The sequence below is a fragment of the Cyrtonyx montezumae genome, unplaced genomic scaffold (assembly GCF_038088225.1).
Source record: "Cyrtonyx montezumae isolate F1298 unplaced genomic scaffold, pur_monq_1.0 scaffold_25, whole genome shotgun sequence".
In the NCBI taxonomy this organism is placed as follows: Eukaryota; Metazoa; Chordata; class Aves; order Galliformes; family Odontophoridae; genus Cyrtonyx; species Cyrtonyx montezumae.
The window spans coordinates 10,683,355-10,706,656 of NW_027071992.1; the positions used below are offsets into that span (position 1 = coordinate 10,683,355).

The window sequence follows — 23,302 nt, forward strand, 5'->3', positions numbered from 1 at the left end:
TATAAGTAAATGTTATAAAATTTGTGTAGAAATGAAGTTGTTCATCTCAGTTCTGGTTCTTCTCCCTGAACAGACAAATGAAACAAAGTAGTTGGCCCATTTATTTGCCTGCATTACTGACATAGAGCCCAACAGGCAAACTGCACTGCTGTCTGCACAGTTTGTGAGTTAGGTGAACTGTGGCTGCATCAGCACTGCTGAGCACGAGTAGGAAGCATGTGCAGTAGTGTGGTGTGCCAGGGGCCAATGCCACACAGCTGCTGCATGCTGCTGGCAGAATTCACAGGCCAGCACCTGCAAGGATGGACCAGCACTGACCAAAATGAGATGGATATGCACCAACACTTCTGAGGGAGACCACAAGTACTCTCTTAGAGTAAAAAAGCTGAGTACAGCACAGCTGGTAGCTGTGCTGGAGTACCCTGGAAACAAGAACAGCAGTGTGACACACAAGGAACGTGACTTAACATGATGTGTGTGTTTTCTGGGGGGATTTCTCTTTTCCTGCATCTACTTTGCTTCTTGTGTTTTTCTGTAAATCTTTTTTCCATTTGGCATTTATGATATGAGCTGTTTACTTGGGGGGTATTTTTAGAAGGTATAAATAATGGTGAAGGCATGCTTTAGTGCCTGCACTAAAACGTTCACATCATGTGACTGCTTGAACAAGTACACATCTATTCTAGTAACATTTTCCACCCAAACACAGCATCTAGCTGCCTGGTAGAGACCACGTGCTGCCTGGGACTGGCTAACCTTGAGGGCTCCGCATCTGGAACTTAACCATTCGAAGCCCACATCTGTAAGTTTAATGCTCATGGTTTCAATTACTGATCAGGAGCTGTCAGGACAGAATACTAGCTGGTTGGGTCCCATTCTCTGGATGTGTAAGAAAAGATGGATCTGCAAAGAAACTTAGCACCCCTGTCACATCTGAAGTCCTCAAAGAAAACTTTGCAAGGATGTATTTGTTGGCACAAACTGTCTTGCTGTACAGTGGTGCATCACCAGTGAAGCAGAGAACAGTTCACCACGGGGATGGCCTGTAACGTTAATTAGTACTCCCCGTTGTTCCCTGCACGTTTGCTGTCAGTCGGAGTGTGTTTAAGAACCGAACTTCCGACCGCGGCTTTTCTTTCTTAGCGCGCGGGATGCAGGCTGGGGAAGCTGGCGGGGGGCAGCCTCGGGGGCACGGGGCAGCACCGTGACGGTGCTCGCCTAGGGCCGAGCCCCGGGGGACGCCCAGATCGCAGCGGCGGTGCGGCAGAGGACCTCGCGGCGCCGGGTCGAGCCGCGCCGCCTCCACCAGCCCCGCCTCGGGCGCAGCCGACGTCAGTGGGCGTCGGTGCCGAGCCCCTCACCCTCCTTCGGTACACGTGACACCGCGCCGACGTCCTCAGCGCGCTTGGATCGCCTTGCCCGCCGTCAGACGGCCGCCGCCTCCCGCTCGGCTCTTCCCGCGACCCCTCCGCTCCTTCTCCGAGAGCCGCGCAGCGCGAAGATGGCGGCGTACAAATTCCTGCTGCCGCCGCTCGGCCGCCGCATCCTCCTTCCCGCCGGGCGAGCATGGGGCGCTGAGGTAAAGCACGGCGAGGCGGGCTCGTCTCGCGGCGGCGCGGCCGTGACCTTGGCGGGATCTCGCCCCGCCGCTCGCCGCCTCTACGGGCGGCCTCGCCCGTGCGTGTCAGCGTAGGGATGCTTTTTAACGTTTTTTAATGATAATTGTTTGCCATGAATAGGACGCTTCCGGCCCTAGGAGCAGGGCGGGCGGCAGGACTGGTGGCGGGCTGCGGGGCGGTGACCTTGTGCCGGGCTGCGGGTTCGGTTCTCTTGCTGCCTGGCCGCAGGACGACGCTTTGTGTGTTGGCGCTCTCTGCCCGGGCAGTGCTCTCCGCTGTCTGCAGGTGTAGGGCTGCGGTACTAGGCGCAGGTGTCGGAGCGCGGCCCTCCGCGGCCTGGCGGCTCGCTCCTGATATCCGCAGGGGGAGGGAAGGCTGTGCCAAACCTGGCCGCCCTAGTGCTTTCCAGCCTGTGTAAAATCTAATTACTATTTTTTTTCCCAGGTGGCTGTACCCACGGCTTTTCTTAGTGTTGCTGTGCTGATTTGTTTGCTTTCTGGTGCTTGTAGTTGTCTCTCATCATGTCCTTATGAACAAATGATAATCTTTTTTAGTCCTTATTATGCTAAGATGCAGTTCTGCTTTTCTGTGAATTTTGCTCTTCTTGTTTGCTTTCCCTCTCTTTCATGCTTTTCTGCAAAGCTTCCTTCCCTTTGGTTGAGCATTCTGGTAGCTCCTCTGTTCTCAAGTTGTCCTAGTTCTCAAGTTGTCCTAGTTCTGGTAGAGTTTTTCTTGGTGTCTGGATGACATGGTGCTGTGTGTTGGACTTAGGGTGAGAATACAGTTGATCACTCCCCAGTGAGTTAGCACATGCTGAGCAATGCTTAAACAGAGCCAAGGACGGTTCAGCTTCTTACACTGCCCTGCCAGTGAGGGGTTGGGGTGGGACAGAAGAGGGACAGCTAACCCAAACTGGCCGAAGTGGTGTCCCACACTACGTGGAATTGTGCTGAACAGTAAAACTGGGGGAGTTGACTGGGGGCTTCTGATGCTCAGAGACTGGGCACTGTTCAGCAAGGGGTGAACAGTTGCTTTGTGCATCACTCATCTTAGGTATTCTTTTTTATTATTCCCCCTCCCACCCCCTTTTCCTGATCTATTAAACCATCTCTGTCTTGACCCACAGGTTTTACTTTTTTTTTCCCCCCCAGATCTCTGAGATTTCATCCCACTACAAAGGGTAGCAAGCTGCCTACTGAGTTAACCAAAACACTGTTAAACACCTTGTGAACCTGGGCTGCCAGTTTTGCAGATGTGTTCAGGGGTTTCAGCTTCCTTCTCCAGCTCAGTGCAGTCACAGCCTGTTGCTCTCTCAAATGGTATAGTGAATGAGGAAAGGACTGAGAAAAACATACTTAGTGTAGTAGGATGGAAACCCTCATTGGAGACATCCAGCCTGCCAGCATGCTGGATACATAACATATACTGTTTCTTTGTTCCCTACTGTTATGGGCAGTTAGGAAGATTTACCACGTGGTCACTTAAGACCATTCTTATCTGTGTGAGTATGGGGATGCAGCAGTACCCAGCCTCCCTCCAGCTCTGCTCAGCTGCCCTACTTTGCCTGTCTGCAGCCCAGTTGTGCTGAAGTGCCTGATGCTGCTAGCACTGCTTCTTTTGTCATAACCTTACCATATGGGGCCCGAAGGTGTTTGCTTTGCAGTCTGACTGCAGTTCTGAAAAAAATATTTCTGAAGGAAATGGCCATAATGCCGTAGAGAAGGGTCTCTTTCTCAATATTACAGTTCCCACTTAGAAATGTTTTTCTGAGCTCATCAAAGCAGGGGGCTATTAATGTTTCCAGTGGGAAGGAAATAAGCCTTCATTCAGAAAGGTTTTTTTAATATGCAGTGTAAACCCTTCTAGCCTTAATTTTATAAGGGAGGCAGTTTGTGTAATCTTGAAACTGAGCCAAAGATTACAGCCCTGGTTGTAAATGAATCTTAGGACAACTATGTAGAGAAGAATAATGCCATTCTCTTTATAATTGTATATAGATTAGCTTGTTTATTATTTGTTTACTGATTCTTCTTTCTCTCCATAATTTTCCACTTATATATTATTTGTTTACTGATTCTTCTTTCTCTCCATAATTTTCCACTTATACTTTAGAAGTGGCAGTGGGAACACCAATAGCTAGAACATGAACCTCTAAATACTCCCCATTTTTTGAGATTGTGATGACTTAATCTATCACTGTTGGAGCATTGGCTCTGGCTGGTATTTATCCATGATGATAATAGTGGAAAATAGTAAAAGGAGAAAAAAAAAAAAGGAGTTAGGATATCTGTGATCTAAGAGTACAGTAGAGGAATTATAATGATTTCTGTGAAAAGGCTGTGCTATGAAGTGTAGATTTCACACTTACCCTTCCTCCTTCATGTGTTTGGGTCAGTCTCCCTGATTCTAGCTTGTTCTCTGTCACAGAGATGTCTGAGACCCTCATTAGGAGGCTCCTGGAGGGTTCATGCCATCAAAGGGCAACTGGTTACTACTATTCTGTACTGCACATTGGTCTTTTGCCACTCTGTTATGAATTTGTATTGATGTTGGCTCTACTTGAGCATCTCGTATACTCAGTGAGTGGGTACCTTTGAAACTACAAGAAATAACATGTGAATGAGAGCAGTCTCTTGGTTGCTGTAACTCATACTGAGGAGCATAGCAATAAGGCAAGGAATAATGACCTAAAACTTTGACACAGGAAGTTCTGTAATAACATGATCAAGAACTTCATTACTATATGGGCAACAGAGTACTGATGATGCCCAGGAGGTTGTGGGGTTTCCTTCAATGGAAGTATTCAAGACCCATCTGGATGCCTACCTGTGTGACTTATTGCAGAGTAGACCTATTGCTTTAGCAGTGGGGTTGGACTCACTGATCTCTTGAGGTCCTTTTCAACCTCTGTGATTCTGTAATTGCATTTGTGAATATGTTTACAGTAAGTAAAAATTCTTCAACATTTGTGGATGAGATTCCAAAATCTTTTTGAATATTGTCCACTTGATGCAGGCTTAAAGCGTCTAGAACACATTAATGTCATGAAATGTGGATTATGTCATTTCTGGGGCTAGAGAGGCAGCAGAGTGAATGTTCTTAGGTAGCTGAACCCATTTATCGTTGTCTCCTTCAAGTCCTCTCTCCATCCTTCCACAATCATTCAGTGTTTGTAGTAGCAGTATTTTCTTATGTACACCACCACCTTTAGTTAACCAGGGGCATGGTCATAATTACAGAACTATCATATGTTCATTCACTTCTTTTACTATTGTTCCAGGCTTTTGGATGCTATTTTTCTACCAGTTGTCATCGCAACACCAAATTTTATACTGATCCTGTCGAAGCTGTAAAAGATATACCCAATGGGGCAACTATACTTGTTGGTGGTAAATACTTAAATTCTTTATGAACACAAACTCTTATTCTACAGATGAAATACTTTTGTTTTGGTTCTTCTAATGTTAATTAATTTGGTAACATGTATGCTTGTTTGGGTACTTTAAACAAGAAATTTTCAACTCTGCTAATTGTGGGACAGACCTTATCAGTAAGTAAATTCCCATTTCTTAGGAGAGGGGAAAAAAGCTTTTGAAAACCCTTAAATGTTTTTCTGTGGTAATAAGGCATTAGACTTCAACTTTGCCAATCTGAGCAGAGAAAGTAAAGTTGCTCTTTTGGTTTAACACAATTATTTCAAACAGTGAAGAAATGAGTTTTGATTAGAGTATGTTTAGGGTAGTGCTTTGTATCTGTACCTGCCTTTTCACTGGCTCTCTGTGACCTTGAACAAATCACCTAAGCTGTTTATGGCTGTGGGAAGTGAAAGTACTACATTATTCTGAATGTGTCATATTTCCAGAAGTTAAGAAATTGGGTCACATTAGCTTTCAGTGTGACTAGAGCTTTTGAATATTTTGGTGATTTTCACAATTTCTTGTGTTTAAACTACTGAAAGACTATATTTAGCTTGATATAACTGATTTTTAGTACTGCAGAAGAGTAATGAATATAATATGGTAAAACACAGGAAACAGTACAGTAGTAATTACAGTAGTAATGCAGAAGGACAAATAGGAAAAATTGGTGTCTTTTATTTTTGTTGCTGCTTGAGAGAAACAAATGAAAATCTGAGATATAGTTGCAAACAAAACACTGATAATCATAGTATTAGACCCTGGCCTTAGGCAAGTGTACCATTTTGTTTCGTTTTAGGCATATGAGGAATGAGCTGGGGTACAAGGTGCCTCAAGCTGGGTGGAGATCTGGGTTGTCTTGCTTCCAATTTACAGAACTTCCTTAGGTGGTTAATGTTCCCAGATTTTTATCACTTAATTATAGGTTATGCTGCATGGGAGAAATCTTTGCTCCTTCTATTTGAAATTGTTTTGTACAGTGAAGAACTGAAGGTTAGTTGGGCAGAACGAGGAGGTCTAATGAGTGTAAAGACGCAGTGAGCAGTTAAGACCTGTGTCAGGAGCGACAAGATCTTGGAGCCCTGCTTCAAAGGCCACTTGCAAATGAGCAGACATCTAATGGTAAATTGCTTTCATCCAGACTGGAAGCCCTAGTTGACTTGGAGATTCTAGTACTAGGGTGCAGCTCTTTCCAGAATTATTCCTTCTTAGTCAGCTAAGGTGTTTCTTCTCTATTCAGAAAATACTTTTTAATTAACCAGTTCACATTCTCACTTCAGTTTAAGCCTTTATTTTCAAACTCTTGTTACATTTTCAATTCTTTTTCATTTTACATAGGTTTTGGATTGTGTGGGATTCCTGAAAATCTCATTGGGGGTTTACTGAAGACTGGAGTAAAGGGTATTACAGCAGTCAGTAACAATGCAGGGTAGGTATACATGTATCTGTGACTTAATAAATGCAGCCTAAATGTTCTGTTCCTGTGAGAATGCTGATATGTGTGAAAAAGTATTCTCATTGTAGGCATTTTCATGTTAACTGATGCAGCTGTTTTTGAAAGTGTTATTTTTGGAATGAGCTAGGAATACAGTTCTCTGTGTATACTCAAATCTGTCAGGGAAGAATTGTAAATGCTGTAGGTATTTACAGGCGTTATGTGTATTTCTGTATATTTAACTGGTTTATTGTAACTGAAAGTATCAGTGATTTGTATGTCTGTAAAGATAGGAATTTTTCTTTGACTGTACTTCAGTGCTTTCTGACAACATTTTATTGTACATATGCTACTTTAAAAAGAAAAAAAAGAAAAAAACTTCACTGCAACAGTTGAGAATATAAATAATAGAAGACTGGAAAGCTTCTTTGGAGTATCTTAAATTTATTCTAAATGTTTGCCCATGAGAAATTCTTGTGAGATTGAAAGTGAAAATAATGAGAAACTGAGGAACTATACATAAAATAATTATGACTAACTTTTAATCAAGCTGTTTGCTCAGAATCCTCATGTCTTCACACCAAAATATAATGGCAGCAAATTCTGATAAAGTGCATTATTCTAGAAATGAAATTAAATAAAAATTCTGACATACAGAATATAGTGACTTGTTTGAAATTGATCTGCTCAATAAGATTGATGTTCATCTCCTCACATCTGCAGGAGGCCCTAAATTTGGTTCAGTGACTTACCCTATTAAATGTCACCTACAACAACAAAATAATTCTGGTGTTCTTTGGTTCACTGCAGATTTGAAGAATATCTCCTAGTAGCATTCCTCATTCTTTAGAAATTGTTTTCATTAGGGGGCTCGTTCCAAACTCTTGCCTTGTGAAATATGAAGGTTTTCACCACTAGGTATACTGGAGTTACACAGTGCAGGCGATAAGGAAGCTGGTGTGGGAGAATTCTTGCTTTTTTCAATGATGCATATTTTCAGTGAAAGGTAATTCCTGTGTTATTGCATTTTCTGTGAACTATTTACTTTTGAATGATGCATTTCAGATGTAATCATAATGAGTATTTTATATTGTTTTCATGGTATTTTGAGTCATGATCTTTTTCCAAGGGTTGAAATCCTCCCTTTTTTTTTTTTTTCTCTCTGTAGAAGTTCAGCCTTTATCCAGTTGTGGAGAGAGCAATAGGGGAAAAAAAATAAAAGCATGAAGAAACTTTTTTTTTCTGTGCTTTCATCAAAATAAGGGATATGAGTGTGTGAGGTAGAAAGAAGGTGTAAAAAACTTGATTATCTGTGATACAGCAATAGATATCAAACCCTCCTTCTTCGGAGAAAAAAAAACATTTGTAGCATTTAACAGTGAAAAACAAACACACAGAAAAGCTGTTTTCAAAGTCATTATCCCTTCTCATGTAAAATATCACAAGGAAACTCAAAAAATCTGTCTGTGAAATTTTGTATTACCCTTCCAAGTGAAGATTCAACAATTAGAGAAAGAAAATTCTGACTCCTGTTAACTAATATTATTTAGTATTGCCTGGATAATTAAGCTACTACCAACACCCAGATTGAAATTAGCATTAGTAATAAAGGGAAAAGTGTTGAAAAATTTTGTATTGTTATTACTGTTTACAAAATATTATTTTGTAAAGTTGGATATTATAAAAAATAAATTTGAGCAAAGTCAATATTTTTTCTTAGATATCTAATCTTACCAATTTTGGAATATTCTTTAGAGCAATCTTGACAATTCCGGAGTATTTGAATGTGTATATCAGATCAAGTTGCCTAAGTACGTGGCCCTCAAGCTATGTTACGAAATGTCACATGTTTAATAGAAGGTCACTTAGCTACGAATTGACTCCTTCTAGATGAAAGTATGAGATCTTTATGCCTTTGTTTGGGTTCTTACTGTTATTATCTCCTGTTTGAATGCTTTGTCTGTCTTAAAAATAAAATTGATAGTATATTTCTGTATTTATTTTGATAGTAATATAGTTGTGGCTTTTTTCTTTTTATGATTATTTTAGACTTTGCTCCTACACATATGTATGTTGTCTGTGTAAAAATATATATATATATATGTATATATATGTATATGAAAAACTGACAGCTTAGGCTCAAGTTCACTCTGCATTAACTCTGTTTTTTTTTCATTGCCTCCTGCTTGGGTTGCTTGTTGATGGATAATAAGTATAACTTTCATCAGCACATAGACAAGCTGTAGCCCCTCAGTCTCTTGGTCATTAAAAATGTGAGAGTTGGAAACTGTTACTATTATGAGAGGAAAGGCCACTGAGGTAGAAGAGATCAGTCACTCTTGCTAATACTCTGATTTCAGAATGATACACAGTTATGTAAATTGGATGAGAGCATGGATACTTTTGGAAGACAGGTGGGGGCTTCGAAGTGAAGAGAAGCAATGGTGGGATACAACAGAGCAGCTGACATTTTGTGTTGTATTCTCTCAATTTATATTTAGTTGGTGATTTTGTAGGCTGGTATTAAATTGTGTTGAAAGAGTTGCCCTGAAAAATATTGTGTCTCTGTGGCTGGAGACCTGACCTCACAAAAAACAAAATTTTGGTTTCTTTGTTGCTGGGAAAGTAGTGTTTGTTTTCACTTGAATCAACCATCAGATGTAAAAAGTGCTTCGTGCCTGCATCCTTCTTCCATATTGTGCAGCTGCTAGTGCCTGTTACGTTCAAGGGACTGCTGGAGCAGCAGTTGTGCTAGGCATTACTTGTAGGAGATAGCATATATGGTGATTTGAAAATGCTTGAGAACATTTGGGGTTTTCCTGATGTCTAGTTTTTAATCGTGTATTGAACAACACCACTTATTTTGAAATTAGCAGAGTTAAATTTAAGCTGATAGAACTGGTCACAGTTGTTACCATTAATAATCACAGGCGTTATCATTAATAAAACTGGAATTTTCATCACAGTGAATAATATCATTTAAAGCATCTTAGAATCTTCTTGCCTTGGAGAGCAGGAGAAAGGTTCAGCCAAGTTCAGAAATACTTGGCAGTGTATGGAAACAGCTAAAAGGGAGTGATGTGTTCACAAGGTCACACCTTACTGTGCGATAAGGTGAAAGAGGGAGAAGACGCTGTCTCCAAGACCTTCCTACATTCATCTTTGTTGCTGCAAGGTGAAGTCTTTATGTACTTTTTTTTTTTACCTGTGAAAGACTTGGCAAGGGCAGGATGTACAGTGATGTATGAAGCGCTTTTGTGCACCTTAGTTAGAAACTGGATGCTGCTTAACATACGGCCTGTAGCTGTGCATTGCCATAGTGTGTAAACTCTTCACTAGCCAGTGGAGTGGCGCGTTTGAGTAGTTATTCATTCGCCAAGCCAAACAAGGCAAAGTGTTTGAAAGGGAAGCAATACAAATATCCAGTATCTCTGCTATTTACACAGCTTGCTGCAAGGGAAGATAGAACTTGTGAACTGGAGAGAGAGTTAAAGGTTCTATAGTGGGTAGGTGTGCTTTTAAAACACAAACTCTCACACTTTTCTTATAACTTGCTTTGACAATATTATTCATATTTTAAGTATTTCCTTTATGATACTTGACTGAATCCTTTAATTCAGAGGGTTCTGTCTCAGTAGATTTCTAAAATCCATTTTTATTTAGAATGCTTCGTTGCTGTTTAAATTTGATTAATTACACTCAGTATATCCTTGCTTTAGAACTTGATTCAGTAAATTTCCAGCACAGTCATGATTAACAAGCAGTACCTTCTAGCCTGTGTCTGCCTTGTGGATTCATAGTATCTCTTACATACTGACTTCAGTGGACTTCAGCATTTCAGACCAGATTTTGCTTCGGCTTTTATAGTGCAGTATTTCAAGCCTGTTGTTTCGGGATCTGTGTTACAACAACAGCAACAAATGTTCTTGGTAACAGTCAACAGAGACATATATTTTAAAGTGACAGTTTAATAAATTAGTTTCAAATTGCTATTTTTTTAATTAATTGTCTTACTGTCTAACTTACTGAAATGGTCAACTTATTCTGGGTATAATCTCATTCTGATGTCAGCACTTTCATTCTATCTGTCCCATCTCAATAGACTGAGTTTTTGCTATGCAAAACTGAGTCCATTACTTGTAGTAGCTGTACATGTGGTCTGACTTGCATACTTCCCTCTGAATTACTTCTGTTTTTGGGACTTAGGTATGCATTATTTTAGAGCACTGGAGTTTTACATACAGTAAAAAGTAGAAACGTCTCTTAATTACTAATCATCTGGGTGATCTTTTTAAAGGACATTGACAGTATGATGTCAGATTATCACAAATTCAAGCTGTCTACTTAGAAGGCATTACCAGCCTTTTGAATCTTTTGTATCTGCTCTTTTTGTAAAAGTTATTTGTTATGCATTAGAGTCGTCGTTGATGTCTGCACTAGTCATTCTTATATTGGTGTACAGTATTTTCTTTTGTTTGTTTGCGTTTCTTTTGTGAGCACGGGGTGGTTTAGAGGAGGATAACAACATCAAGTTGGGAGGGAGTGTTGATGTGGAGAGTAGAAAGGCACTACAAAGGGACCTGGATAGACTGGATTGGTGGGCCAAGGTAAACTGTATGAGTTTCAGTAGGGTCAAGTGTCAAGTCCTGCATTTTGATCAGCAACCCAGGCAGCCCTATAGACCTGGGGAAGTGTGGCTGGAACACTGTCGAACAGAAAGAGGCCTTGGTGTACTGATAAAGAGTTGGCTGAATATGAGCCAGCAGTGTGCCCAGGTGGCCATGAAGGTCAATGGCATCCTGGCTTTTATCAGGAATGGTGTGAGCAGGACTAGGGGAGTAATCCTCTGCCTTTACTCAGCACTGTTGAGGCCCCACCTTGAGTACTGTGTTCAGTTTTGGGCACCTAGATACAGAAAGGACACTGAGGTGCTGGAGCAGGTCCAAAGAAGGGCAACAAGGCAACAAAGAAGGGCCTGGAGAATATGCCCTGTGAGGAGCAACTGCAGGAACTCGGGCTGTTTAGTCTGGGGAGTAGGAAGCTGAGGGGAGACCTTATTGCTGACTTCGAATACCTGAAAAGTGTTTGCAGTGAGAGCAGGGTTGGTCTCTTCTCACCGGTGACAGGACAAGGGGATATGGCTTCAAGTTGCATGAGGGTAGGTTTAGGTTGGATATCAGGAAGAACTTCTTTGCAAAAAGGGTTGTTAAGCACTGGAATAGGCTCCCCAGGGCGGTGGTCGAGTCACCATCTCTGGATGTGTTTAAAATCTGTTTGAGTACGGTGCTCAGGGACATGATTTAGAGGTGGGTTAGAGTAAGGATAGTATGGTTTAGTGTGGTTGAACTTGATGATCTTGAAGGTCTTTTCCAACCTGAGTGAGTGTATGGTTCTTTGTTAACCAATGAAGAATACTATTATTTTGTTCTGATGTTAGAGCTGAGATAAAGTCATTGGTAGGGAAGACAGAATTTCCCTAAGAAGCCTTTAGAAATGGAGGGAGAAGTGTACAGTACAAATACTGTGGAGAAGGAGCTGAGGGTATCCAATGCTTAGTCATGGTAACAAATTGACCTGCCTGGTCCTCATGCTTCCCACCAGCCATAGACTCCATTTTCTTACTCTCACAGGGAGGAGCATTTCCAGGCTGCTGAAACTGATATGGTGCATTGTTTTTATTTTTTATTTTTTTATTTTTACTTAGTCATTTGCCAGAGTTTCTGGGGGCTCTGCCCTCCTGCCTTGCTTTCTGTCCTACCTCTTACTGCCTTAACACATGATCTGCAGTGCTCCTCTCTTCCTTCTCCCTTAGTCACCCTATCTGGCACGGCTTCTGCCTCTCTTTTCTGCCTTCCATTAACCAGTTTTCATTGGAATGGGTGGATAAAAGTCCTGGGAGAGTGGCTGGTTGTAACTTTCCTTTCACTGCTAACTCATTGCTCAACTTCCCCTCATTTCCCATGTAGTCTTTTGAGAGTCCAAAATAGAAAACAATCAGAGATCTTACAAAGAATCACAATCTGATACTGTCAGGATTACACTTCTTAATTTTCTTTCTTTTTTTTTTTTTTTTGGGGGGGGGGGGTGGGTGGAGGTGTGGGGGCCTGTGTATTTTCATCACTAAGAACTCAGCAATTTATCTGCTTTCTTCAATTATGTTCTTTTTTCACATTGCTCAAATTTTATGCCAATGTTAGCATGGTCCTGTGAGCCTCAAACAGCTTTTATAAGAGGTGCCAAAGATATAGTTAGTGGTCCATCCCTCTTGTCTGGGTGTGTACCTGGACTTGCTCAGGAAATGTGAGCATAGCAGGAGACATAATCGTTCTTTTGAAAACTGAAAAGCTAAAGTTACAAAGTAAAAGAGACAAGGTAAAGCCTCTTTTAAGTGGACTGAGATGGAAGAAATTCGTTCTCTCCCCCTCCTGTCCTCTTGCCAGGAAGTTTTCTAGCACTGGAACAGGTCTGTGCATTATCAAGTTTCATGCATAGCTGTGCAACACTCTGACCTGCCAAATGCCTAGAGAGAAACTGTCATGTATCTCAAGCAACTGACTAGTGGTTTCACACAAATCATTCTCTAGAAGTAGATTAACGTAAATAATGCTTTTTTTTTTTTTAATTTATTTTTTTCCAGGAAGTTTCAGGAAAACTTAGCTTTTGCCTGAGTTAGGCCTTGCTTAACTATTCTTATTACGTGTCTTTCTTTCTCAATCCATGGACTCCAGGGGTGGTGCAATTACCCTTTCATCCTTCTGATCCCCAGAATGTAGGAGGAGGAAAGTCAGATATGTCAACACATGAGCTCTTCTTTGACCAATATGTTTTGATAGTACAATACCCAAATGTACATATTAACCTTTCATAATCAGTGACTTCTAGCACTTTTCTTCCTCTAACAGCATGTGTAAAAACTTGAAAATCTTCTACTGTGCCTTTTTCCTATTCAGGGTAATGTGTGTTCATTATGCTCACCTTTTGTTTTATTTTTTAAGGGGCTGAACTCAGATTCACATTTACACAATGTACTTTTTTCCTTTCCTTTGCCTCAGTAAAGGATATTTTCCTGTTATTTAATAGGAAGGGCGTTACCTGCAAGAATTATATTTGGGACAACGTTTTCTGTGCAAACAAAGCTGAAAAATTCAAAGAAACTTTTGTGGTCCAAGACCAAGAAAGCAACACAAGATGGAAAAGGAGAGCTAACAGTCACTATTTAAAAAACAAAAACAAAGAAACAAACAGAAAACAACAAACAACCTTACATTGAAAGAAACTGCCTTGAATCAGTAGTCATTTTTAAATTTTATTACAGGATAGAGATGTTCAGTGAAGGAAAAATTGCATGGAGAATGGAAATGACAAGAGCTTTCTGACAGTTATGTTCAAAGTTTTCATTGAGTGATCATACTTTCCCGCAGCATATGAAAGAATCAAGCATATCTCAATGGCATTGGACAGGGAGATCTGCAAAGTCTTGCTAAGGGTAATATGCTACAGTAACTGCTGCTTAGACTGTGGAAGTAAACAGTATTAATCTTGTAAAAGGAGGCAGAAATTTCTTTATTAATTACAAACCATCTGTTACCATCCCTTTCTCATGTGTATGTGCAATCAGAATATTCTTTGCATGTGGAAGTCTTGTGTCTGCCTGTTTCTGCTGAATAACTTGTAAATTTTAAAATACTAAGAGCAGTGTTAACTTTGTGAATGATGCATAGGAAGCAGTGATTTGTGGACAGTTTAAAATGCTTGACTATAAAACTCTGCAGACTTATTTAACATGTTCTTTTGCTGTGCTGTACTCTGTTTATAAAGCCCCATTAAACTGCTCTCAAATAGCTGATATGTTATATTGGCTCATTGTATTTTCATAAAGAGAAGTTAGTTTGATGGTTTTATTACAATTTTTGTTTTGAATGGCACTCACATAGTGGTGCCTATGTTTTTGTTTATTTTTTCTTACTTTGTCCTCCCTCCCCCAAAACTCTTCATTCTCCTTTTTTAATTATTATTTTTTTAATTTAATTTAGTTTAATTTTATTTTATTTTTAATTTCAAAGGTGCTGGAAGCTTTTGCTGTAGAGAGTTAGAAATATAGGTTGTTTCCAGGCACACATTTCTCAAGGCTTTGGCAGTGTGACACTTGCCACTGTATGGTATTACATCAGAGCTGGATTTCTTTTATGGGGCAGAGTTGAGGAGTGGAAAAATCTTTAAAAATGTTTTTGCATCTAGAGTACATAAAATAAATTTAGAAAATCATACCATAAAATGATGGCATTACTTCCTCATGTGGTTTCCAAATTGCTTGAGTATATGTAGAAGTAGGTTGCCAAATCCTAAAATAGTCCTTGTTATGGATGCATTTGGGAGATCTTATTCTTTGTAGTTGTTGTGAATGCTGTGATAGGAAAAGAATATGCTGGTACTGCTCACTGCTCAGCCTCTTTGCCTTCATGCAACACTGGAACCTGTACTGCACTGCAGGCTGCAGGGGGAGAGTTATACTTTTGTATCAGTGTGAGATGGGCTGGGTGCATCCAGGAAGAGGGACAGTGTGCTCTCTTTAGTGACTTTGGTTAATGACTTTTGAAATGCATCCTCCTGGTTGCCTTATATTCTTCTTGAAACTTAAGCTGTTCTCGTGTACTGAAGTGTTGGAAGTCTGTGAGGTTAGCAATGCACTGTAGGGTAAGAATACCAAGAGGGCAAAATTAATATTGAGAAGGGATATATTTTGTTAAAGAAATTAATATAAATAGCAGCTTTTCAGGAGCAGTGTTTGCAGTAGAGTGCTTATAATGCAAACATTGGATTTGGTTTCTTTTAGGACTCTTTTAATATTTTTTCAGGATTTCTTATCCTGAAATATGAAGCCAGTTGTAAATAATTATTTTACTGAGACAACTGATGGCAAATACACATTGCTTTTGTGAGGTGCTTCTGCGTTATGACATCTTTTCTACAGGGGGAGTGGATGACTTGAGTTCTCCACTCATTTGTTAGAGACCAACACAAAGGTAGAAGAGTTTGTACCAGCCTGCCAATATCCTGCATACTGTATTGGGAATACAAAATAGATGTTTGTAATATAATCTGTTAATTTATGCATTTATGTTTTAACTTAATGGTTTATCAAAGTAGCGTTTTTTGCAGGTTCCCTTTATCATAAAAACTTCATGTTCTTGTCCTGTTAGTATGTACTATAGAGTAACAAATGTTATAACAGTGCTAAAGACTCTCTGTCTTCAGAAGGTTTGAATGTCAATTGGAACTGGTGGAGATACGTTACCTTTGGCATTCAGATTAAGCTGTTGTGAAAGACAACAATATCATGATAAAATCATGGAATTGAAAAGTGTTGCAAAAGACATCTAGTTCCAACCCACTGTTGCCAGAAGGGTTGCCAACCAGTAAATCAGGCACTAGATGAGGTTGCCCAGGTTGCCATCCAGCCTGACCTTGAACAGATTTAGGGATGGGGCATCTGCAACATCTTCAGACAGCCCCTTTCAGCACCTCATCACTCTCTCTGTGTAAAATTTCACTCTGAGGGTGATGAGGTACTGGCACAGGCTGCTCTGAGGAGCTGTGGATGTCTTATCCCTTAGAGGTGCTCAGGTCCAGGTTGAACTGGCCCCAGGACAACTTGATGGATGACAACCATGTCCATGGCATGGGATTGGAATTGAACGAGCTTTGAGGTCCCTTCCAACCCAAATCATTTTGTAATTCTATAATTACCTTGATTACAGTGTTTATGTCTCATGCTGTCGTAGACAATTTCTTAGGAAAGTGAAATATTTATTGTTTTTAATATATTCTTTTGCTTTTGATGCAATCCAGCAATATAAGTACCTTCCTCCTTGGGCTGCTAAACAATCATTTTTACTGGCATTTCTACTAAGTAGGAAGAGTCTAAACAGAAATTTATTTTTGTTTACTATGAGCCAGGTTGTATCTTGTGTGACTCTGTATTAGGTAGTAAGGCTTTTTAAAGAAGCATTTGTATAACATTTTGTCACTTGTAAAGATGGTTTTTGTAGCTGTTGTATGTGGAGTGTCTTCAGTGCCTTAGAGGGGATGAGGTCTGAAAAATGAATTCGTCAATATCAGTATATTGGTTTTAGCCTTGAAGTTTTTCTCTTAAAGCTGGAATTAGATTTTTTTTTCTTTAAAATTATTTTTGTCTCCAATTCCTTGTGACTAAAGTGAGTGAAAATAGCTCTAACCTTCATAGTTAAGTTATTGAAGTTTATCAAATGCCTTATATACAACAAAACTACAGTCACCCAATATTGCCTTGTTTTTTTTTTTTGTGTAGTGTTGACAATTTTGGACTTGGTCTTCTGCTTCAGACTAAGCAGATAAAACGCATGGTATCATCGTATGTTGGAGAGAATGCTGAATTTGAACGCCAGTATTTATCTGGTGAACTTGAAGTTGAGCTTACACCTCAGGTAAGGAGGCTTTCTAAGCCTGTGATTTATTTTCATCTAAAATACAAATTAGAATTCTCCTTAACTGCTTTTTAAAGTTAATATGAAATCTTAATGTTTTCTCCATGTGCAGATATACAGTAAAAACAGATCACAGTTGCTGTTTTAAGATCATGGGCTATAGACTGCAACTGTGTTGTTAAGAACTGACTGGTTAAATTTTGTGACTTCTTTTTATGGCATGATGTATGTTACATTCATTTGAAGTAAATATATATACTTATATATGTTTTAGAACAATTTTTGTTTTTCATGGTTCCTTCTGGATGGCAGATAAGCAAGTGAATTATGCCTAGCTCATTGCTGCGACCCGTGTACAGGGAATAAAGGTAGAAAATTCCTCTATTGACAAAGTTTCTGTAGCTTTTTCTGTAGCTTTAGTTGCTTTTGGGGAAGTTGCTTGGGCACAGACTGCCATCTAGTGGGTAGGACTCGAAAGAGTAGATTTCAGGTTCAGAGTAAATTAATTTTTTTGTGCTTGTTTGTTAAATCTCATTATGATCCAGTATTTACAATTTCACCTTTTAGCACCATAGCTTTAAGTCATGAATGTCCAAGCTTTTGGCTTTCCTGAACCACACTGAGTGAACAGGAATTATCTTGGAATGCATACACAAGGGTTGCTCCAAAAATAATGCCTCTTGTGTTTAATTGGTACTAGAACTGATATAAAAAGCATAATAACAGTATTTGATAGAGCAAAATCTCAGCTACAAAACACTATTTTTTTTAACATAGTCATTACCATTAACTATGCATTTTCACCAGCAATAGTAGCCTGCATGCTGAGCTTGTAGCAATCTGCAGCAGTGGAGGTGACCCACTGTCACCATCAGCTCTGCTGAAACACACCACTCACTGCCTCAGTGTACTAGCATCCACTGCTTGGGCTTCATAAACATTCAGTAAATGTTAATGAATGTAAGTGTGTATCATTTTTTTCTGCATGGAGGAATTCAGTAATACCCCTTTGCTTCATGCACATTCCTGTTTCAGATGCTGTTTTATCACGTTGCTCCTCTGCTGCCATCTGTCACATGGCAACAACATAATGGAATGTTAGTGAGAAGGTTCAACCTCTACTGCCATACCACCAATATCTGCTTCTGACACTGTGGGACAATATAATAAAACAGCAAACATGACTTTCAGAGCAGCTATCAGAAAATATGTAATATAATATATAATGTATAAGTAACAAAACTCATTTTGATCATTAATGTTCTTTATGAAAACAAAAAAAAGAGAGCAACAAAATCACAGCAGTAGTGGGATAATTGACCCAGTTTTTATGAAACCAGCATATCAGTCTGGTTTGATGACAGAGGCTGCTGTTCTTAGTGGCCCATCAACATGTTGTCAGATTTCTGATTAAATTTTACTCTACTTCATCCTTGAAAGCAGCTGATCATATATGTACATACTGCCAAAAAGTGATGACTAAATAAGGTGTGACTATGAAAGGATAAATGTTTTTCTCTGGTAAGATGGGGCTTGTAAAAGTAACCCTAAAGTTAAAACCATGCACTGACATTTGGGTGCTGTGGAGTGGTGGGAGTATGTCCAGGACTGGGCCGGGCTTCTCAGCAGTGGGGAGATAGCATGAGTGGGCCGCAGTGCCAGCTGGGGTGGGCTGTGTGTGGGCTGCAGGGTGAACATGCCTGTTTTATGCGCTGCCAAGGTAGTTGCATTGATAGAATACAGTGCAATCTAAAATTACGAGCATCAGTCATATTCTGTTGAGATGTAATTCTACAGCATGTTAGTATGAAGTAAAGCCTTTGAACTTTAAATAGCTATTCATGTAAATATCTGGGAAAAGTAAGAGTGTTAAGGTTTTATGGAGAAGCCCTTGGGCTACATTTCTTGGGTCTGACTCTGAGAATCACGGAGGTGGATGGGAAATCTCTTACACTCTGTCAGCTGGCATGGAAATGAGCAAGTACTTTTCATGTTTTAAAAGTCAGAAATTTCGCCTCTGTGTTACCTCACAATTTGTGTTTTTCATCCTACTACTTCATGCTTGTTAATTCCAACCAGAAGACTTTGAATACTTGTGAATTGCTTTGTGGACCGCACCCATAATCTATGTAGAATGACAGTTGTTGGTCTGCAATAATAATTGACTAGATAACTGACTGTGATGACCTTCTTTTGCTTCAAATTCAGAAGAAAATTCCAATGAATTTTTGGAAAAGTCGTCAGTGAAAAGCAGGCAGGTAAATCTTTGGCCATCAGTCCACAGAGAATGCAAAGAATTTGAGTTGTTAATATTTATGTTGTGGCTGAATGTAGAACAGAGGACAGATGGGGCATTCAAATAGAATAGTTTTATTCTATCAACTTTTGGGTGCTCTGTGCAGACGGAACCTAGACCACTCTTCCTTTTTCAGTCTTCTGAGTGTGACTCTTTTCAACTTGAAATAGGAATTTGTTTAATTATCCATCATCTTAAGGAAACCTTAACATATAGAACTAATGATAAAACCTAAAAATTCTTATTGTGCATAGTCAAGTAGGAAAAAGAGCTCTATGCTCTTCTAAAGAGGAGTAATGGACTGGGAAACAAGCTGAGGGAGCGGAGTTGCAAAAGCACAGCATAAACGTGGGAGCTGACATTGAGTTGAGTTACTGTGTGCTCTTAAACAACTGGTGGCCACAAGTGAAGCATTTCTTGCAGTGTGCAGTAGTAGTTACTCAAAGGAGAGCTAAAGGGGGAATAGGTAGTAGATGTGATTGTCTGCTGAGTTCAAAAGTAAAAGTTACAAATAACAGAATATAGAAGTAAGCCCATACAAATCATTCATTGGAGATCAGTCTGTTTTTTTTGAAATGAATGGATCTTAAATATGTTTTTCCACAGGGTACACTTGCTGAACGTATTAGAGCAGGAGGAGCAGGAATCCCAGCATTTTATACCAGTACTGGCTATGGGACGCTGGTGCAGGAAGGGGGAGCACCTATCAAATACAATTCAGATGGCACCATCGCCATTGCTAGCCAACCAAGAGAGGTAAGATGTCAGTTTGTTTTTAGGAAGTCTGCTTTTGAAAATGAATTTCTTACAAATTTCGAAGATAGGTGGTTGTTTAAGCTTTTTGTGGTCAAGTTTAACCTTAGTATGTTGGATTAATGGCGTGGCTTGGTACCAGTTACATTAATTGTTGTCCTCCTCCTCATTCCTGTCCCCTGCAGTGTATTACAGTTCTTGGAGCTCTGAGTGACTTAATATCAAGAATGACTCAGGTGAAAAACTTTCTTCACTTTATTCAGTTCTCTGGCCATACCTCTAGCTGTACCTGAAGCTTAGTTTTGGAGGAGACTGGGCATTTTCTTGTTAATCCACAAAAAGTTCAGTTGACACGTTCAGGAAACACTTGCCACAAGTAGAAGTTCTATTTAGTTTGAATGTTTAAAATTACAAAGAAATCTGTGTGGTCTCTGACAAGAGAAACGTGAGATTTGTGTTGAAATTAGATGGAAATTTTGAGAGAGGGAATAGATTTAAAGTGCTATAACTGTATCTGAGAAATGAATGGGGCTAGCATTCTGAGTTCCCATTATGCTACAACAGGTGTAATCTGCCTCAAGATCATCTTGGAGGTAAACGAAACTTTTTCTTTTTTATCATAGAATCATAGAATGACATGAGTGGAAAAGGACCTCAAAGATCATCTAGCTTCAACCCTCCTGCTGTAGGGAGAGTTGCCAGTCACTAGGCCAGGCTGTCCAGAGTCACATCCAGCCTTGCCTTGAATCCACAACCTCTCTAGGCAACTTGTTCCAATGCGTCATCACCCCCTGAGTGAAAAACTTCCTTCTAACATCTAAACTAAATCTCCCCAGTCTTAGTTGAAAACCATTCCCCATTGTCAACCCATGTACAACCCATGTAAACAGTCATTCCCCTCCTGTTTATATGCTCCCTTCAAGAAGTGAAAGATCACAATGAGGTCTCCTCGGAGCCTTCTTTTCTCCAAGCTACCAGTTCCCTCAACCTTTCCTCATAGAAGAGGTGCTCCAGCCCTCTGATCATCTTAGTGGCCCACCTCTGGACCCATTCCAAGAGCTCTGTGCCTTCCTTGTGCTGGAGGCTCAAGGCCTGGACACAGTACTCCAGATGGGGCTTCACAAGAGTTGAGCAGAGGGGGGAATCACCTCCCTCTCCCTGCTGGTCACCCCTTTTTTAATGCAGCCCAGGATACAGTTGGCCTTCTGGACTGCAAGCGTGTACTGCTGGCTCGTGTCCACCAGGACCCCCAAGTCCTTCTACGCAGGGCTGCTCTCCAGGAGTTCTTCCCTCAGTCTGTATAAATACCTAGGATTGCCCTGGCCCAAGTCCCAACACTTTGCACCTAGTTTTGTTGAACCTCATTAGGTTCACATGGGCCCACTTCTCCAGCCTGTCCAGGTCCCTCTGGATGGCATTGATTTATGCACTGATATTTTAATTATTGAATCATTGTTATAGTTGTTTTTCCTTAATTTTGATACTGACTGTGGCATTATGGTGTTTAACTGTTTGAAAGAATCTTTGTTAAAATACTTTACAACTTTGGTAACAATTTTTTTCTACCTTTTAATATCTATGAAAATTGTCTTTTGCTCTTCTCAGTCTTTTGAGAGGCCAGTAACATCCCTTATGTGACTTGATCTAATCAGTTTCAAGTGCAAATGGAATTTTTATAAATCTCAAATCTACATTTACAGGCCTATAAAACTAACTTTTTATATGCCTTTACCATATTTTCTCCCCTCTGAATAGTTATAAATTATGCTCTGGCAATAATATGTGTACTCTAAACTTCTTTATTGTTAGAATAAATACTGTTCCATGTTTTTGTGTATAATTTGTGTTATGTCTCTTTGATGGTAGCAATCACCAAATATTCACATCTTTTCTAAGACAGTAAATTGTTTTATTTCTTGTTGTTTTTTATATTCTTTAGTATCCTTTCTGATATGATCCTATGCTATATCTAATAATAGACGTGCCTAAAGAAGAGGTTAGGTGTTGATTTTTCCATGTTGGTTGGAACTGAGGTATTGGATGTGAACCCAATAGATTTTGGTAGCTCTCATTGAAAGCCAGATGAGAAAGAACAAGGTTCTTGAAGAAGCAACAGTATGGCTGCAGGATCTTGAGTAATTTCTGGCTCCTTAACAGAGAACTTCTGAGGGCAGAGAGAGTTCATCTAGCTTTGGTAGATTGAACTCTCCATAAGAGTATGACAGTGTCCTATTTTAATTGTTCAGCTAAGTCTTGTTGGACATCAGTAATCTAACAGATGCTAAAGTGGGTTTACCTATGTAGAATATTTCATTCAAATTCAATTCTACTTCTTTTCTATAATGTTGTTTGGTACCAAGCTTTACCTTGAGACTGCAAAGAAATGCAATTATATTCAAAATAATCTAGTGATATGTCTGCTAGAATACTATTTTCATAGACCTAATTTTCTGTGTGGAATATAATTAACACTATATTTTGCTTCCCAAGCCCAGTTTTTATGAAAGAGCTTGTATCTCTGGTCTCTAGCGAATCAGAAGAATTTTTGCCTTGATAGGGAAAAGTTTTATATTTATTCTTGAAAAATGCATTTCATTTTTCAGAGCTACTAACATAGTACCTGTTCATCAGTTACATGTTCTGGCTTTCAGTGCATTATTGTTACAAATATTGATCGCAAAGATAGAGAAAACCAAATGAAATTCAGCTTGTCAAATGAACTCAATTGAGCACTTGGCCTCAAATTTTCCTTATTTAGGTTCAGGACTTCTGCTGATGGGCAGTAATTACGAAGCTTTTCAATAGTTCTGCTTTAGCAATTTGTTTCTTAGTTATCTAGTAGCAAAAAGCAAGTATAATTCCAGTTGATGGAGAAGTAGGAATATGTTTCCTATTCTGTTCTGTCTATGGTTCTTGTGGTATTTCGCTAAACAGCCGCACAAGGGTAAACCTGAACTTTACAACCTCTTCTGTGGTTATGCACTTGACCTTCATTTATTCAGACTAATTTGCACATAGAGCAAAAAATCTAAGTAGTTTGTAAAATTAACACTGGAAAACAAATACCACGTGGGAAATCTGTTTGAGGAAACCTGCATCTCAACAGTGTACTTTTTTTCTGTAGGTGCGAGAGTTTGATGGTCGTCACTTTATTCTGGAAAAGTCAATTACAGGAGATTTTGCTCTCGTAAAGGCGTGGAAGGCTGACCGTGCAGGAAACATCATTTTCAGGTGTGACTTTGTTTATTAGTTGGAAAACATTTTTAATGGTTTAGATAATGAAAGGAGAAGCCTGTCTCCTGTGTGATAGCAAAATGTCT

The 23,302-nt window shown here is 39.7% G+C and overlaps 1 protein-coding gene across 1 annotated transcript in view; it reads left to right on the forward strand.

Annotated features, from left to right (window-relative positions):
* The first annotated feature begins 1,359 nt into the window (after positions 1-1,359).
* The window catches only part of OXCT1 (3-oxoacid CoA-transferase 1), an 81,040-nt gene continuing 59,097 nt past the window's right edge, over positions 1,360-23,302 (forward strand). The window contains exons 1-6 of the mRNA XM_065739946.1: positions 1,360-1,579; positions 4,900-5,008; positions 6,374-6,464; positions 16,798-16,933; positions 19,836-19,985; positions 23,107-23,213. Coding sequence (XP_065596018.1) covers positions 1,502-1,579; positions 4,900-5,008; positions 6,374-6,464; positions 16,798-16,933; positions 19,836-19,985; positions 23,107-23,213 — 671 coding nt within the window. The 5' untranslated portion in view covers positions 1,360-1,501. The remainder of the gene's footprint in view (positions 1,580-4,899; positions 5,009-6,373; positions 6,465-16,797; positions 16,934-19,835; positions 19,986-23,106; positions 23,214-23,302) is intronic.